Raw genomic sequence first — 18,494 nt, forward strand, 5'->3', positions numbered from 1 at the left:
TAAAACATTAATTTTCCCATTTTTATTGAACATTTTTGAATTCAGATAATAGATGGAGAATGCAGTGACGATTTGAGATTTTCTATAAATCTGAAACACGATCTGTAAAACTGGCACACAAGAACAAACTTGTAATGTTGTTGCAGCTGCACTAATAAGAAATTCTTATTAGCCCAGTGACTTCTCGTGGTTTATTATACATTTACACAATCCCTGTATTCTGATCTCAGGGGGACAAACCATAAGAGAAATCTACATACATCAGAACTGCCTACAGGCACTAAATGCTTTTCATCATATTGAAAGTGGATTTCAGAGACTGCTAAGGGAAATGAGAGAAACAGCAGATTAAAGATAGATCTGTTCACATTATACTATGAAGAAGGCAATATCTGAGGAACAACAACACTAGTTACCACTTCCCCTGCGTAATTCATTGAATCACACTCACTGTCACATTTCTTTAAATCATGGTCCTTAAACCACTGCTTTCAATCAAATTCCAAATTATCAGTGCATAGGGTAGGGGAGCAATTTGCTTCTCATTGTCTTACCTTTGTGTGTACTGTAGAGAGCAGCAAAGGTCACCACGAAGAAAGTGGTGGAATACTTCCCGGCATTGACCAGATGAGGGAACGCTCGCTTGGTGTCTCGGTAGCGGCGCAGGCACTGGGTGAAACGCACCCATGCAGGCAGACACTGGATGATGGCTCTTACTCCATAGGAGTAGCTGTGGCACACGTGATCGCCTGTAACGAGCAAAAAGGAAATAAAATCAGCAACTGCAACAGCATAAACATCAGGTCTCAAAATCTTTCACTGTCCCCCTTTTGGTCTGCCCACCCCCTTTAGTCTGTTTGCAAATTAGCCATTCTCCCCATTTATATTTTGACCAAGATGCCAATATAACAGCAATAGGTGGTCAGGTTAAACAAAGACATTTTAAATCTGCACTGACTAATCTTTCCTACCACAAAGATCAACAATGCCTTGCTGCAGAAGCCAATCTCAACAATGAGTTGCTATAACTACATAATGCTTGAACTCAAGATACGTGACTGACTTTAATTGTTTTTTTTACAAAACAAGGAATACTTGTACAAATGGAAAGCTAACCGAATTGGAGGAGAACCTGATAATACTTTCCTCACACCAAATATGCAAGTCTTCCAATTATAACCAGCCACTTGTGCCAGTTGAAGGAGACTGTCCCATAGTTTATGCTTTTGTTCAACATTGTGTAACTGTCATATCAAGAGATAATCAAGTATGGTGTAATCATGTTGTTGATTAATTCTTCTGTATCATCTTCCTGAAACAGGGGTCACTAAATCATAAAGGGATCAGAATAGGTTTCCAACTGAAAGCACTTAAGCTACGATAGGAGAAAGCAACAAATGAGACAAAAAAGATACAAGAGGATTTTAAACCTAGAGGGAAAGAATACCATAACCACCCAAAGATGCTGTTACACGGGCGGCACGGTAGCGCAGTGGTTAGCACTGCTGCTTCACAGCTCCAGGGTCCTGGGTTCGATTCCTGGCTCGGGTCACTGTCTGTGTGGAGTTTGCACATTCTCCTCGTGTCTGCGTGGGTTTCCTCCGGGTGCTCCGGTTTCCTCCCACAGTCCAAAGATGTGCGGGTTAGGTTGATTGGCCAGGTTAAAAATTGCCCCTTAGAATCCTAAGATGCGTAGGTTAGAGGGATTAGCAGGTAAATATGTGGGGTTAGGGCCTGTGTGGGATTGTGGTCGGTGCAGACTCGATGGGCCGAATGGCCTCCTTCTGCACTGTAGGGTTTCTATGGTTTCACTGGGTTGCTGTTCCATGGGCACACATGATCCTCTGATACCTTTCCCAAAGTGGTCATTCTTCATGTTAGTTTGACCTTATGGATGCCAAAACATTAACATCTGGTGCATTCATCACTTTTCAAAATGGCACAGTTTGTAACCCACACAGAGGCTGACTTGAGTGCACAATGTGTGTAGCTCACTTTCCTGAGACCCAGGGGCCAACATAAAAAAATCCTAGTGAGCACATAATATATATTTCAAGTGGATAATGCAAATGGAATAGGATAGCTAATGCTTACATCCAAAATCAAATTTGAGCATTCCTCATAATAGACAGTTGAAGATCTTCTAGATACATTCTGAAATCTGGCCACATATGCAATTATGTAAATTCCCCTGGCTCCCACAATTCTGAACAGATTATGTTTAACAGTAATAAAATATACCAAGCATGAAATAACTGTGTGTTGATGACAGATGCATTTTGTATGGGTTGAATCAAGTTAAATTTTCCCTTGCAATTCACAAACCCTTCCATTGGAAATCTTAATAGAATTATTGGAAGCACTGGCTCAGAATTTTTTTTGAAGCACTGCTGAGATAAGCAACTAAAGCTGCATTTTTCTTAAGCTTCCTTGCATCATCCCATTGCCAGCACAGAGGATTGCCTGCTACTTACAGAAGGCAAATGTTTGTAGTTCCGAATCATATTATGGATCAGCACTGATGCTCCGTCTAATCTGCATGGCAACCCAAACGTTGGCTCCTTTTAGTCACCGTGTGTGCAAGGTTGTACAAAAAAATTTAAAGGGCCCACACATTGAAATTAATAGTCTGGGTACAATAAAAAAAATTATGGGGAATGTTGGTGAACATGCCCACCAGTCAGCAATTCCGTCTGTTTCAATATGCACACACCTACCATGTTTCAAACAATGGGTCACCTAACGCCTTGAACATAAGAACTAGGAGCAGGAGTAGGCCATCTGGCCACTCGAGCCTGCTCCGCCATTCAAAAAGATCATGGCTGATCTTTTTGTGGTCTCAGTTCCACTTACCCGCCCGCTCACCATAACCCTTAATTCCTTTACTGTTCAAAATTTATCTATCCTTGCCTTAAAAACATTCAATGAGGTAGCCTCAACTGCTTCACTGGACAGGGAATTCCAGATTCACAACCCTTTGTGTGAAGAAGTTCCTCCTCAACTCAGTCCTAAATCTACTTCCCCTTATTTTGAGGCTGTGCCCCCCCTAGTTCTAGTTTCACCCGCCAGTGGAAACAACTTCCCTGCTTCTATCTTATCTATTCCCTTCATAATCTTATATGTTTCTATAAGATCTCCCCTCATTCTTCTGAATTCCAATGAGTATAGCCCCAGTCTACTCAGTCTCTCCTCATAAGCCAACCCTCTCAACTCCAGAATCAACCTAGTGAATCTCCTCTGCAGTGAAGATATACTGGCCCCTCCAGTGCCAGTATATCCTTTCTCAAGTAAGGAGACCAAAACTGTACACAGTACTCCAGGTGTGGCCTCACCAGCACCTTATACAGCTGCAACATAACCTCGCTGTTTTTAAACTCCATCCCTCTAGTAATGAAGGACAAAATTCCATTTGCCTTCTTAATTACCTGCTGCACCTGCAAACCAACTCCTTGAGATTCCTGCACAAGGACACCCAGATCCCTCTGCACAGCAGCATGCTGCAATTTTTTACCATTTAAATATTAGTCCATTTTGCTGTTATTCCTACCAAAATGGATGACCTCACATTTACGAATCTGCCAGACCCTCGCCCATTCACTTAGATTATCTATATCCCTTTACAGACTTTCAGTGTCCTCTGCACACTTTGCTCTTCCACCCATCTTAGTGTCATCTGCGAATTTTGACACACTACACTTGGTCCCCAACTCCAAATCATCTATGTAAATTGTAAACAATTGCGATCCCAACACTGATCCCTGAGGCACACCACTAGTCACTGATCACCAACCAGAAAAACACCCATTTACCCCCCACTCTTAGCTTTCTGTTAGTTAACCAATCCTCTATCCATGCTAATACATTACTCGTAACACTGTGCAGCTTTATCTTATGTAGCAGTCTTTGGTGCGGCACCTTGTCAAATGCCTTCTAGAAATCCAGATACACCACATCCACAGGTTCCCTATCGTCCACTGCACATGTAATGTTCTCGAAGAATTCCAGCAAATTAGTCAAACATGACCTGCCCTTCATGAACCTATGCTGCGTCTTACCAATGGAACAATTTATATCCAGATGTCTCGCTATTTCTTCCTTGATGATAGATTCAAGCATCTTCCCTGCTACAGAAGTTAAGCTAACTGGCCTATAGTTACCTGCCTTTTGTCTACCTCCTTTTTTTAAACAGTGGCTTTTTGAAGACTTTGGGATGGAAAAGATTTCCTTCCCTCCTCTCCTGAAGACAATCATGCTGGGGTATAGTTGTATGGGTACTTGTAGCCACCTGATACTTTGGCCAAATAGTCATGCTTGATGAGTGAGTAGCAAGTAAGCTATTCCACTGTGTATCTCATCAAAGCAAAGTTTACTTTTGTACTTGTTCAACAAATTGTGCATTTCACCAAGCAGCAACCAACAGTGGGAATTCTGGCTGCTTCCTGGCTTCAATCGGATCAGCCACAGTGACCTAAAGAGCTGGGGCGCCTGGTTGGTTGGGGAGATACCTAACCCGTCAGAAATGAAAAGGTCATTTTATTGGGAAATGCAGTGGCTTCCAGTAGGATTATTTAGTATTGAAATCTAGAATGACTGCTAGCATGTACCTAATTATTTGCACTTTATTTTGGAAGCAGTCTGAATGTCGAGTGTAATTAAACCATTGTATTTATGTTGCAGGCGTTTGCAGATGAAAAGGTGTTTGGAGTGCTCAGTGAAAAACTTTAAGATCTCCTGCAGCTGGTAAGTGAAACTTTATCTAAAAAGAAAAACTGACCTGGGAAAGCTCCATGGGTCAGATCAGCGAACTCAGGAATCAATGCCAGGAATCACAAGGAACTTAGCTGGTTTCAGTAGTTACAAACCAAATCACATAGTATACTTGACTACTCAGAAGTAGGTCATTAAGCTCCTCAAGTCTGTTCTGTTATTCACTAAGATGTCAGTTGATCTTTAGTTTGATTCCATTTACCTCACTTTGCTCCATATCTCTCAATATCTTTACCTAATAATAAATATGTTGATTTTAATCTTGAAAATTTAAATTGACCCAGCACCCACAGCCTTTTGGGTGAGACAATTCCATATTCCTACTATCCTCTAGGTATTTCCTAATTTCAATCCTGAACATTTTAGTTCCAATTGTAAGACTTTGGCTCTTCATTCTGGATTTCTCCACCAGAATAGTTCCTCTGTTTCTATGCTACTAAACCCTTCTCATTTTAAACACCTCAATCAGATTACCATTCAAATGTGTAAACACAGGGGAATACAACAGATTTATGCAACCTGTACTTACAATTTAATCCTTTAAGCCGAGGTAAAATTCTGAAGAATGTGCACTCACTCCCTCCAAGGCCAATATATCCCTCATGAGGTTCAGAATTGAACATGCCAGGGTTTTAGAGGTCCCTAAAAAGATTTTTATAAATGAAAGCCCTGATGCTAATTGCAACCATAGACTGCTAGCTTCTACCTGTTATTTGTTTTAGATGTAGAAACCATACTGATTTGGAGCCACACTGTGACTTTATATTACCTGGAGTATCGAGTAGACCCTCACTCACGCCCCAGTTCAGTTCAAAGCTATAAAAGCAGATCATGTACTCCAGGTCCATCAGGATCGTAGCCAGGCTGTTCAACTGGTCGGCCAGCCAAAAATCTGCAAACTCTACCTTGTGGAATGGAGCTGTGAAGACTCTGAACTATGGAAACAAAAGGAAAGAAAATCAGCAACAGTTTGCAGGGACTGCCCCGCTCCCCTTTCCCTTCATATATTACTCCTTCAGATAGCACTGCCTTGGTCACTGTGCTGCCACTTGTTGGACCTGCGGACTTCCTATGACTGTCAAGCAATCACAATCGCTTTGTGTGCAGCAACGATAAAAATATCAAATAAAAAAATACGCTAGTAGAACGGACAGCAGAGGCATGCAATTAACTAGGTGAGAATGTTACCCATGAAGTATCTGTGAAGGTTATTTTTCCTGAAATTAAGAAAATCCCATTCTGAGAACATTTGGGTGTTTTCAGAGAAAGGAATATCAGAGACTGCCAGCTTTTTGTAAATAACAAGTGTTTCAAATGATTGAAAATCATTTTTCAATATGTCACAGGTGGAATGGTTCACTCGTGGAACACAAACTGATATTGTACTAGGGAAACTTGGGCACAGCGTCCTTTCAAACCTGGGGTCCGGGTTTAAATTCAGTCCTACTAGAAGGTTTCATCACTCTGTTGGCTCCAAGTTTAGATATTTCCAACTTGAAATTGGCACATCACCCTTACATGGATGACTAGTGTGTGAAACTGAATTGCCACAACACAGAAAAATGCTATGCCGAAGCTACAGGTTTGGGTAGGTTAAGTGGAATAAAATGGATGATGATATAATCTGCAGATACCTTGCGGAGGCTGTATTGTCCCAGGACCAAGATGACATTCATTTTTTAAAAAACTATTTTCACTCTCAGCTGCTGAAGTCATTGACTTGCTGATGGACACTGTCCCATAGATTCCCATTATCCTATTTAACTTTGGCCCGGTACCCATTGTTCTTCCATGATGTTTGATACCGAATGTCGGCAGAGGAATCCTGTCCTCCACTTTTAAGCAAATCAGCAATGGGGAATCTGGTGACCTCCTGAATTGCAAAGCCTCTACTACAGTCATAGTTGAGAGCAGGTAACTAAGCACTGACCACAGAACAAAGCTGAGTAATTTTGGTTACATGATCCAGCAACTCATTAGATGAGGTCATTGAGCTATTGGTGGCATGGAGAACGGATAGCTTCTTAAATGTCTCTTTCTGGTAATTGTAGCTGGTTTGCGATTCAGTTTAAAAAGCTAAAATCTATTTAAGTAAATGATTTTCAATTAAAAGCTTCAGAGTTCTAAAATTAGACACCTTAACAATTCACACGAAAACACACTATTTTAAGAACTGAAATGATGTCACATCAGTGAAAGCATCACTTTATATCTCCCTACCGGATCTTCCTCTGTGGTTGAATCTGTGGCATGGATTTGGCTATGAGCTCTGGTGAATCTACTTTTACTAATCAATGGAGACATGGGTTCTGTTAAACCATGGCGAAACTGCTGTCACTTTAGCACGGGTACACCCCATGACTTCTCAGTCTCTTTCACACTGTTGTGCAAATCCAAGAATACTTCTGAAGCAAGACTGTTTTCTGAAACTTAAGATTTTTCTGGTTTTCTGGATGGCTACTTCAGACTTCACACCTTCTCCCAACACAGAGCTGTTTAAGGATGACTTCCCCACACATAGCCAACACAATTCAGCTCAACATCTTTCCAGAACTGTTCTTTTTCCCTTTCATCTTTGATTCCATTGCCCGCAACAGACAATTGAACTTACCGTCTTTAAAATACAAATATCTTCCATGATATTCCTAATGCCTCTCCTTTCAGGTCAAAGAAAACTTAATAACCTTCCCTAGTTTACTTTGAAAACTGTAAAAGCCTTTTACTCTCCTTTAAAATTTAACAGCTGAAAAAACAGGTCCCTATCTGTCTCCTAATACTACTTTCTAAATTTTGCTCATTTACTTAGAAATTTACTTCAACTTGGCTTTGTTAAAAATGCATGCATTTAGCACCTCTACCCCTTTTCATCTCTCAATTCTCCTCATGGAGAGTTGTCTCAATTAACCTTTCCCCAGCTTTTGAATGACTTATACTTCTTTACAGGAAAACAAAATATGCCCCCAAAATATCTGAAAAATAACATCCATCCTTGAGTGTGTAAAAGGTCATGAAAAGGTAGCAAAGCTGAAAATACAAGACATCATACAATGGCATACACTTCGTTACTGTAGGACAATATAGTGTTACTAGAACTTTGTAACAATAGATTAACAGGAAATACACCAACAGATTCCATAATATATGCTCAAGAACGGCTTCTTCCCTGCTGCCATCAGACTTTTGAATGGATCTACCTTGCATTAAGTTAATCTTTTTCTACACCCTAGCTATGACTGTAACATTATATTCTGTATCTTCTCTTTTCCTTCTCCCCAATGTACTCTATGAACGGTATGCTTTGCATAGTGCACAAGAAACAATACTTTTCACTGTATATCAATTCATGTGACAATAATAAATCAAAGATTAGCTGCCATGTTCAATTAAACTGCAGACCTTGAAATGGAATGTTTTAACTGAATACTACAAATAGTGACAGTGAGGTGGTGAATATACTTGGTTGCAGTGAATGATCATTAACTGATAAGTGCATTACTGTATGAATTATGGAATGTTCCCTGCTTCATTTTTACACAAAATCGACCTGCACATGCATTTGAGAGGTGCAGGGAGTGGCTACCTCCCCTTTGCTGACAGTATGTGCGCATGCACATTGGGTTTTCGTATCAGAGCTGACCCCAATGTCAAGTTAATCCCGTGAACTATGGCTACTTGGTGGCGTATCCTAATGGTGATTCTTCAGCATAAGAGGTGACAAAACGTAGGAGAGATTTAAAGCAAAATGATGGCACTTTGGAACTGCTATTCAGCAACTGCTACTATAGTGGAAAAATAACATTACTTCAACACTACAAGGATAGCTCAATTGTTTAGATGTTTTTTCCTCTCCGTCATTTATCACCGGTTAAATACATTACTGAAGCACATAGAAATGCTCATCAGCTTTTGTAGAATTTGTATTCTTTTAACAAGGTACAGTGCATTCAATTCATGCAATTACTGGCCTGTCAATCATCCGCCATTGTTTGTAAATGTGCATTATTACACTCTATTAGAAATTCTGCACCCAGCCAGCTGCCACAGTGGCCTTTCAGAAAACTAATTACAAAAACGCACTCAATTCCTTTTATTCCCCCTCAGCACATTCTCTTCACACAGCATCTACAAGAACAATCTTGTGTAAATGTATTACAGATTATTGACACCTACAGATCCTGATCAAAATGGATGATCACATAGATAGCAATGCAATTTTTCAGGCTCACAGCCCAAACTTTGGGAACTAAGGCCAGGGTTAATGCATGGGTCACTTACTCTTACCCATCCAAAGATGTACAGGTTAGAATAATTGGCCATGCTCAATTGCCCCTTGGTGTCAGGGATATCAGCAGGGTAAATATGTGGGTTACGGGGATAGGGCCTGGGTAGGATTGTTGTCAGTGCAGGCACAATGGGCCAAATGGCCTCTTTCTGCATTGTAGGAATTCTATGACTGTCTGGAGTCTCCAGAGATTCAAGACTTATTTCGTGGACATTCCTGTGAGCAAATAACCTGGGAGTTAAAAATCATTGGAGCTTTGAAAAAATGTTTTCTTTCATTTTCTTTGAACACCTTCATTTTTTAGTTATAAAAATATTGAAGATGAGGAATGAAAGCTGTATGACTGGAATAGAAACAGATAGGAGGTTACATGAAGTAACCCGCAGGAGAGACCATGTCAGGTTTTAATAACCTGTAGTTTAAAGTAGAAGTTGAAGAGACAGATATGGGAAATGGGCAGGCACATTACTGTTCGTGAGGATAAAAACCAAGGCCATGAGCTGGTGTAATCCCTCAGGCATGAGGCCGATCACCGTCATCAGCGATACAAGTACTTCATGCTCATGAGGTCACTCTCAGGCATGAACATTGACTAGAGGTTTCAGTAGGGTAATCAGAAATGGAAGGCATCATAACCCAGTCCTGTCCTTATTCAATAACCACACATACATATACTTTCCAGCAGGAGTCACTGGCAAGTAATCTACAGCGACTGGCTGATTCTTCTTAGTGGAGGGACATTGATTATAGGAAGTAGGAAGGAAGATAATTATAGGGCAGCATGGTGGCACAGTGGTTAGCACTGCTGCCTCACAGCGCCAGGGACCCGGGTGTCTAGTTGGAGTTTGCATATTCTCCCCATGTCTGTGTGGGTTTCCTCCGGGTGCTCCGGTTTCCACCCACAGTGTGAAAGATGTGCTGGTTATGTGCATTGACCATGCTAAATTCGCCCTCAGTGCACCTGAACATGCGCTGGAGTGTGGCGACTAGGAGATTTTCACAGCAGTGTTAATGTAAGCCTACTTGTGACACTAGTAAATAAACTAAAAAAGTAAGGAAGAGAGAAATGGGGTAGGAGGGGTAAAAAAGAGGGGAAGAGGAATGGAGGGAGAGAAGAGGGGTAACAAGGTGGAATAGAAGAGCAGGGAATAGAACAGCTGAGAGGAAAAGAGTGAGCATGGGAGAACTGAGTGAGTACTGAGAGAATCATAGAATCCCAACAGTGCAGAAAACGACCATTCGGCCCATCACATCTGCACCGACTCTCCAACAGAGCACCCCACTTAAGACCTATCCCTGTAGCCCCATGTATTTGCCCCGCTAATCCCCCTAACGTACACATCTTGGAACACTAAGGGGTAATTTAGCATGGCCTATCCGCCTAACCTGCACATCTTTGGACTGTGGGAGGAAACCAGAGCACTCGGAGGAAACCCTTGGAGACACAGGGAGAATGTGCAAACTCCACACAGTCACCGAAGGCCAAAAATGAACCCGTGTCCCTGGTGCTGTGAGGCAGCAGTATTAATCACTGTGCCGCCCTGAAGAAAGGGTTGGAAGAGTGAATTGGGCCAGATAAGTGCGAGAATAAGAGAAACAAAAGGGAAAAAAGCAAGAAAAAAAGAAATGGACAGAGGGGAAAGCATGGAGGAAAGAGTGAAAACAAGGAGGGAAAGAATGGAGAGAGAAAATATGAAAGAGTGGAAGTTGGGAGAGTCAATACTGAGAATTGTTAAAGGCAGGAACATGCACCAATCTCATTCCCTGTTGACTCCCCCTAAACAAACAAACACACACAAACACACATTACTGATTCCCCCTACACACGTGTACACACACGCTCCTGTTTTATTTTCTTAGGATGCAGTACACACTGTGGATGAACTTGGCCTGCATTCATTTTGAATGCACACTACCTCAGGCAATTCTAACTCCATTAAATTTAAAACATCTCTAATTAGTTAAGAAAATTAAATTATAATTGCAAAGAGTCTTTTTATATTCATAACATGCATTGGAAGAAACAATTACAATATTGAAGATTTCCCCAGGGATGCATATACCAGCCTCACCCTTTGACATAACAACATTGTCAAAAAAAACCCCATGGTATGAGCTGTGCGCCATTATAGTGGTCATTTAATAGATCTACTGTGCCTGTGAAACAGTGGTTATACCCAGCTACAGTTACTCTTCAGTTAATTTCAAATAATTCCAGTAACAGCCAGATTCTACCCTGCAACAGCTCATCTGCTGTTGAAACCCTCATTCACGCCTTTGTTACCTCCAGTCTTGTCTACTCCAAAACACTCCAGGCCAACTTCCCATGTTCAATCACCATAAACTTAAGCTCATCCAAAACTCCATAGAAATGCACCACAAAAAGCATTCTTTCTGGTTGTATCACAGCTTGGTATGGCACCTGCTCTGCCCAAAACCGCAAGGAACTACAAAAGGTCATAAATGTAGCCCAATCCATCACGCAAACCAGCCTCCCATCCATTGACTCTGTCTACACTTCCCGCTGCCTTGGCAAAGCAGCCAGCATAATTAAGGACCCCAGGCACCCCGGACATTTTCTCTTCCACCTTCTGCCTTCGGGAAAAAGATACAAAAGTCTGAGGTCATGTACCAAGCGACTCAAGAACAGCTTCTTCCCTGCTGCTGTCAGGCTTTTGAATGGACTTATCTTGCATTAAGTTGATCTTTCTCTACACCCTAGCTATGACTGTAACACTACATTCTGCACTCTCTCGTTACCTTCTCTACGAACGGTATGCTTTGTCTGTATAGCACACAAGAAACAATACTTTTCACTCTGTTAATACATGTGACAATAATAAATCAAATCAAACTCTGCTGCCCGTGTCCTAACTTGCACCAAATTCTGTTTGCCCATCATTTTCTAGTGTTTGCTGATCTGCACTGGATTTCAGTTAAGCAACACTTGATTTTAAAATTCGCATCTTTGTTTTCTGGCCTCCTCTTCTCTCTATCTCTGTAAGCCTTCTCTAGCCCCACAACCCTCTGAGCTATCTGTGCCATCCAATTCTGGCCACTTGAGCATTCCCGATTTCAGCTACCAAGGCTCTAAGGTTCTTTCCCTACATTTCTCCGTCTCTGTACATCTTGTTCCTCCTTTAAGGCACTCTTTAAAACCTATCCCATTGAACAAGCTTTTGGTCATTTGTCTCGATTCTTCCTTATGTGGTTCAGCATCAGATTTGGTTTGATAATGTTTCTGTGAAGAAAGTTTTGCTACATTAAAGACGCTTTCCAAATACAAATTGTGTTCTTAATTTTGATTGGATTATAGTTATACCGGCTCCTTAGGGCACACTGTTGCATAATAACAGATGATTTCACTTCAAACCACTTTTTGTTTATAAAAATCAACTCAGTGTTACCATTAACTGTCCATTGCAATAATTTTCCTTTTAAGCACTTGACTACTAGACCATTATTGCAACAGGCAAAATAAATGTAACATTACAATTTTCCACTGTACTAGAGAGGCACATCTGATAATTGTGTACTGCACAGTTTTTGCAGTAATCACTAGCTCTGTTTTTTGATCTCCAAATTAGTGGATGCTACTCCTCCACAAAAGGCAAATTCCCTGCAATCCCATTGCATTTTAACCTCAAAGCAGCCTGATGGTACAGATAACATGAATTTCTTCACATTTGCTCATTTCCAATATCTGACCCATTTGGTGAGCTCGGTGTGGTTGTGTTTGAGGCTGGATGGAAATCCCATCTCCTACACATAACACTGCTCACATTGATTAGATTCACTCTTGTTAGAAATAACAAAAAACAGTACTTTGTCTGGGTTGAGTTCAGTAAGGTTTAGAACAATGTCAAGCACTTTTCAACTCTCAGAATAAATTGACAAATACGATTATCCAGTTGCGCTCGTTGTTGAGGGTTCTGCAGGGGATCGTTGGCTGGTTAGTGCTGAAGAATGTAAATTCCTGGTGACTATTTTGTGCTTTATCTTTATTTTCCATTTTTTTCCCTTTCCCTTGCGCTACGGAACTTGGTCCTTCATTTGGATTACTCAATAACAAAGAACAGTGCCAAAATCTGTGTTGAGAATAAAATCTAATGGTTGTACAGATTCCACCAACCTTTCAATTCCGTGCATTTACACGCACCCAGTCAAAGTGAAAAAGCAGCAATGAAATAATATTGCTCATTTAAAAGAGTAGAACACTACTGCATGCATCCTCATCATTATGATTAGTACATTAACCATGTAGAAGTTGCACCTTTGGGAGCCACAACAGAATTTTAAAAAATGGTTGAGCAAAAGGACGTTTAATAAAGGGAAGCTTTAGTATTTTTCTCTTAGTGAGGGGCCCATAAAAACAGCACATCAATAGTTTTGCTATATTAGTGCTATAGTGATATTAGATGCTTGATTTGATTAAATCCACTCTCCCTCCCCAAAACATCGTCACTTATTATCATAGAAACTGCTAACTTTGTCCCTCTGAAATAAATAAATCCATCTGTTTGTCTGAATGGAGTATGCAACTATAAATACTGGCAGCTCCAAGTACTGAAATCACAGCAGTGCCAAGTTGTTACATGCACCCAGCAAACTAAATTACCGGCAATATTCTTTCACTAATCAACCTGAGAGTTATTGTTGCTGAGGATTGAAAAATAATGTGTTATATGTCAAATGTAAGAATGCCCATGTCAGATCCAGCTGCAAGAGTAAAACTCCCTCTACTGTGACTCCCAATACAGAGCAATGCCAACAGCATGGGTTCAATTCCTGTACCGGCTGAGGTTATTCATGAAGCCTTCTCAACCTTGTCTGAGGTGTGGTGATCATCAGGTTAAAATCACCACCAGCCAGATCTCTCTCTCTCAAAAGGGAGGGCAGCCTATAGTCATCTGGGAATATGGTGACTTTATTTTATTATATTTCGTGTGGCCTTCAAACTTGCCAAATCTTTGCAGTTTTGTGTTTCTCTTCAGAAGTAATTCTTCAAATGCAGACAATAAACATAACAAAACCTACTCCAACTTATTAATCAAAGAAAGGGTTTAATAAAGAAACTTCATCACTCCAGACTTGGGACCTCGCTCTGGGCCATTCCAAGTTCCCCACAATTCCCAACAGGTTCTTATTTATAGTGAGTCAGCTGACCATCACATAATTCTGGAATTGGTTCCATGGTTTACTGGGTCAGCTGACCCTTACAGCTTGTTACCATTGGTCACATTATATCCAATACAAAGTTGTCACCGGTTACATTCTAACATTGTTCAGTGTCGCAGAAAAATTAACATGGTGTTAATACTGTAGCGTTATAAGATGCATTATAAAAATCCCCCCTTCTTGGCCCATTTTTTGCCACTCTCAGGAGATTATGCCTATGGTAGCGATGACGGTAAGAAGGATTTAGTCATGTTGATCCTGGCCTCGAGTGTAGGACAGGAATGATGAACCAACTTGCCTTTTCCTGTCCATCACTTTGGTATGCTATTAGTTAAGAAAGGCTACGTTTCTGGTACTGTAGCCTTATAGCTCACCTCTAGATAAAGCAAAACATGCAATGCATCCATAACCCTGCACATTCATCCTTTTCAGTTAACAGTCTAATTCCCTTCTGAATTTTTCACTTGAACCTGCCTCCACTATGCTCTCAGGCAGTTGCATTCCAGACCCTAACCACTCACTGTGTCAAAAGTTTTCTCTTCATATCAATTTGCCTCTTTTACTTTAAATCTGTGTGCCCTTTCATGAGGGGAAAGTCGTGCTTGACGAACTTGTTGGATTTTTATGAAGATGTGACGAGTGCGGTTGACGGAGGGGAACCGGTGGATGCGGTGTTTTTGGATTTCCAAAAGGCGTTTGATAAGGTGCCTCACAAAAGGTTGCTGAAGAAGATTGGGTCACACGGAGTTGGGGGTAGGGTGTTAGCGTGGATTGGGGATTGGCTATCCGACAGGAAGCAGAGAGTCGGAATAAATGGGTGCTTTTCTGGTTGGCAGATGGTAACTAGTGGTGTGCCGCAGGGATCGGTACTGGGGCCTCAACTATTTACCATTTATATAGACGATCTGGGGGAGGGGACTGAGTGTAGGGTAACAAAGTTTGCAGACGACACAAAGATAAGTGGAAAAGTGAATCATGTGGAGGGCGTAGAAAGTCTGCAGAGAGATTTGGACAGGCTGAGTGAGTGGGCGAGGATCTGGCAGATGGAGTATAACGTTAACAAATGCGAGGTTATTCACTTTGGAAGAAATAATAGCAAATTGGATTATTATCTAAATGGAAATAAATTACAACATGCTACTGTGCAGAGGGACCTGGGGGTCCTTGTGCATGAGACACAAAAACCCAGTCTGCAGGTGCAACAGGTGATCAAGAAGGCAAATGGGATGTTGGCCTATATCGCAAGGGGGATAGAATATAAAAGCAGAGATGTCTTGCTGCATCTGTACAGGGCATTGGTGAGGCCGCAGCTGGAATACTGTGCGCAGTATTGGTCCCCTTATTTGCGGAAGGATATATTGGCCTTGGAGGAAGTGCAGAGAAGGTTCACCAGGTTGATACCAGAGATGAGGGGTGTTGATTATGAGGAGAGACTGAGAAGATTGGGTTTGTATTCGTTGGAATTTAGAAGGCTGAGGGGCGATCTTATAGAGACCTATAAGATAATGAAGGGGCTGGATAGGGTAGAGATGGAGAGATTCCTTCCACTTAGAAAGGAAACTAGAACTAGAGGGCACAGCCTCAAAATAAAGGGGGGTCAGTTAAGGACAGAGTTGAGGAGGAACTTCTTCTCTCAGAGAGTGGTGAATCTCTGGAATTCTCTGCCCACTGAAGTGGTGGAGGCTACCTCGTTGAATATGTTTAAATCACGGATAGACGGATTCCTGATCGGTAAGGGAATTAGGGGTTATAGGGATCAGGCGGGTAAGTGGAACTGATCCACTTCAGATCAGCCATGATCTTATTGAATGGCGGGGCAGGCTCGAGGGGCTAGATGGCCTACTCCTGCTCCTATTTCTTATGTTCTTATGATCCTCTCACAATGATGGAGAGGATCCTGAGAGACAGGATTTATGATCATCTAGAGAAGTTTAGTATGATCAAAAGTAGTCAGCACGGCTTTGTCAGGGGCAGGTCGTGCCTTACGAGCCTGGTTGAGTTCTTTGAAAATGTGACCAAGCACATTGACGAAGGAAGAGCGGTGGATGTGGTCTATATGGACTTCAGCAAAGCGTTCGATAAGGTCCCCCATGCAAGACTTCTTGAGAAAGTGAGAGGGCATGGGATCCAAGGGGCTGTTGCCTTGTGGATCCAGAACTGGCTTGCCTGCAGAAGGCAGAGAGTGGCTGTGGAGGGGTCTTTCTCTGCGTGGAGGTCAGTGACCAGTGGAGTGCCCCAGGGATCTGTTCTGGGACCCTTGCTGTTTGTCATTTTCATAAATGACCTGGATGAGGAAGTGGAGGGATGGGTTGGTAAGTTTGCTGACGACACCAAGGTAGGTGGTGTTGTGGATAGTTTGGAGGGATGTCAGAAGTTGCAGCGAGACATAGATAGAATGCAAGACTGGGCGGAGAAGTGGCAGATGGACTTCAACCCGGATAAGTGTGTAGTGATCCATTTTGGCAGATCCAATGGGATGGAGCAGCAGTATAAAATGAAGGGTACCATTCTTAGCAGTGTAGAGGATCAGAAGGACCTTGGGGTCCGGGTCCATAGGACTCTTAAATCGGCCTCGCAGGTGGAGGATGCGGTCAAGAAGGCGTATGGCGTACTAGCCTTCATTAATCGAGGGATTGAGTTTAGGAGTCGGGAGATAATGCTGCAGCTTTATAGGACCCTGGTTAGACCCCACTTGGAGTACTGCGCGCAGTTCTGGTCACCTCATTACAGGAAAGATGTTGAAGCCATTGAAAGGGTGCAGAGGAGATTTACAAGGATGTTGCCTGGATTGGGGGGCATGCCTTATGAGGATAGGTTGAGGGAGCTTGGTCTCTTCTCCCTGGAGAGACGAAGGATGAGAGGTGACCTGATAGAGGTTTACAAGATGTTGAGGGGTCTGGATAGGGTGGACTCTCAGAGGCTATTTCCAAGGGCTGAAATGGTTGCTACGAGAGGACAGAGGTTTAAGGTGCTGGGGGGTAGGTACAGGGGGGATGTCAGGGGTAAGTTTTTCACTCAGAGGGTGGTGGGTGAGTGGAATCGGCTGACGTCGGTGGTGGTGGAGGCAAACTCGTTGGGGTCTTTTAAGAGACTTCTGGATGAGTACATGGGATTTAATGGGATTGAGGGCTATAGATAGGCCTAGAGGTGGGGATGTGATCGGCGCAACTTGTGGGCCGAAGGGCCTGTTTGTGCTGTGGCTTTCTATGTTCTATGTTCTATGTTCAAGCGGGAACAGTTCTCCCACCACAACAGGCCATCAGTCCTTTGTACTTAACATCACTACATCTTCGTAGAAACCATAGAAACCCTACAGCATAGAAAGAGGCCATTCGGCCCATCGAGTCTGCACCGACCACAATCCCACCCAGGCCCTACCCCCATATCCCTACATATTTTACCCACTAATCCCTCTAACCTACGCATCTCAGGACACTAAGGGAAATTTTAGCATAGCCAATCAACCTAACCCGCACATCTTTGGACTGTGGGAGGAAACCGGAGCACCCGGAGGAAACCCACGCAGACACGAGGAGAATGTGCAAACTCCACACAGACAGTGACCCAAGGCGGGAATCGAACCCAGGTCCCTGGAGCTGTGAAGCAGCAGTGCTAACCACTGTGCTACCGTGCCGCCTTAACTGTATTAACTGCAACTGATTGTTGCAATCTCTCTTAGTTACAGTTTAATATCTAACATGTGCTCCTTCTCTCTGACACATTCTCTCTCTTTAGTTCTGATGGAGAATCAAAAGGACTTGAAAGATTAACTTTGTTTTCTCTCCATATAGATGCTGCCAGATCTACTAAGTTCTTCCAGCATTCTCTGTTCTTGTTTCAAATGCTAGCATCCACAATATTTTGCATATTTTAGTGTTTAATTCACTGCCATTTCTCTTCCAGGAACAACCTTTACCTGGACCTCACCCTCTGGCCTCTTGATCTTTTCATTGAGAACTGTTGGTGTGACATCAGCCATCTCAATTTCTCTGTCCCCTCTCACTCACTCCAACCTGTCTCCGTCTGAACTTGTGACATTGTGATCAAATCTGCTGACAAGAATGGTGCCGTTGTTGTCTGGCATGCTATCTCTACCTTGGAGAGGTTGAGTGTCAACTCTCAGACACTTCCTCCCACCTCCCTCCGAACCATGACTCCGCTACAGAACATCAAGTCATGGTTTCTAAGACAGTCACTGACTTCATCACCTCTGGAGATCTTCCCCCTCATAGCCTCCAACCTCAGTCTCCCAACCCCATATGGTCTG

General features: G+C 42.4%; 1 protein-coding gene across 1 annotated transcript in view; it reads right to left on the bottom strand.

Moving 5' to 3' along the window:
- xpr1a (xenotropic and polytropic retrovirus receptor 1a) overlaps positions 1-18,494 on the bottom strand; it is a 323,914-nt gene that overhangs the window by 58,305 nt on the left and 247,115 nt on the right. Inside the window, exons 10-11 of the mRNA XM_078217964.1 lie at positions 5,537-5,702; positions 555-749 (exon numbers count right to left, since the gene is read on the bottom strand). Coding sequence (XP_078074090.1) covers positions 555-749; positions 5,537-5,702 — 361 coding nt within the window. The remainder of the gene's footprint in view (positions 1-554; positions 750-5,536; positions 5,703-18,494) is intronic.

Source organism: Mustelus asterias, chromosome 8, assembly GCF_964213995.1.
Source record: "Mustelus asterias chromosome 8, sMusAst1.hap1.1, whole genome shotgun sequence".
NCBI lineage: Eukaryota > Metazoa > Chordata > Chondrichthyes > Carcharhiniformes > Triakidae > Mustelus > Mustelus asterias.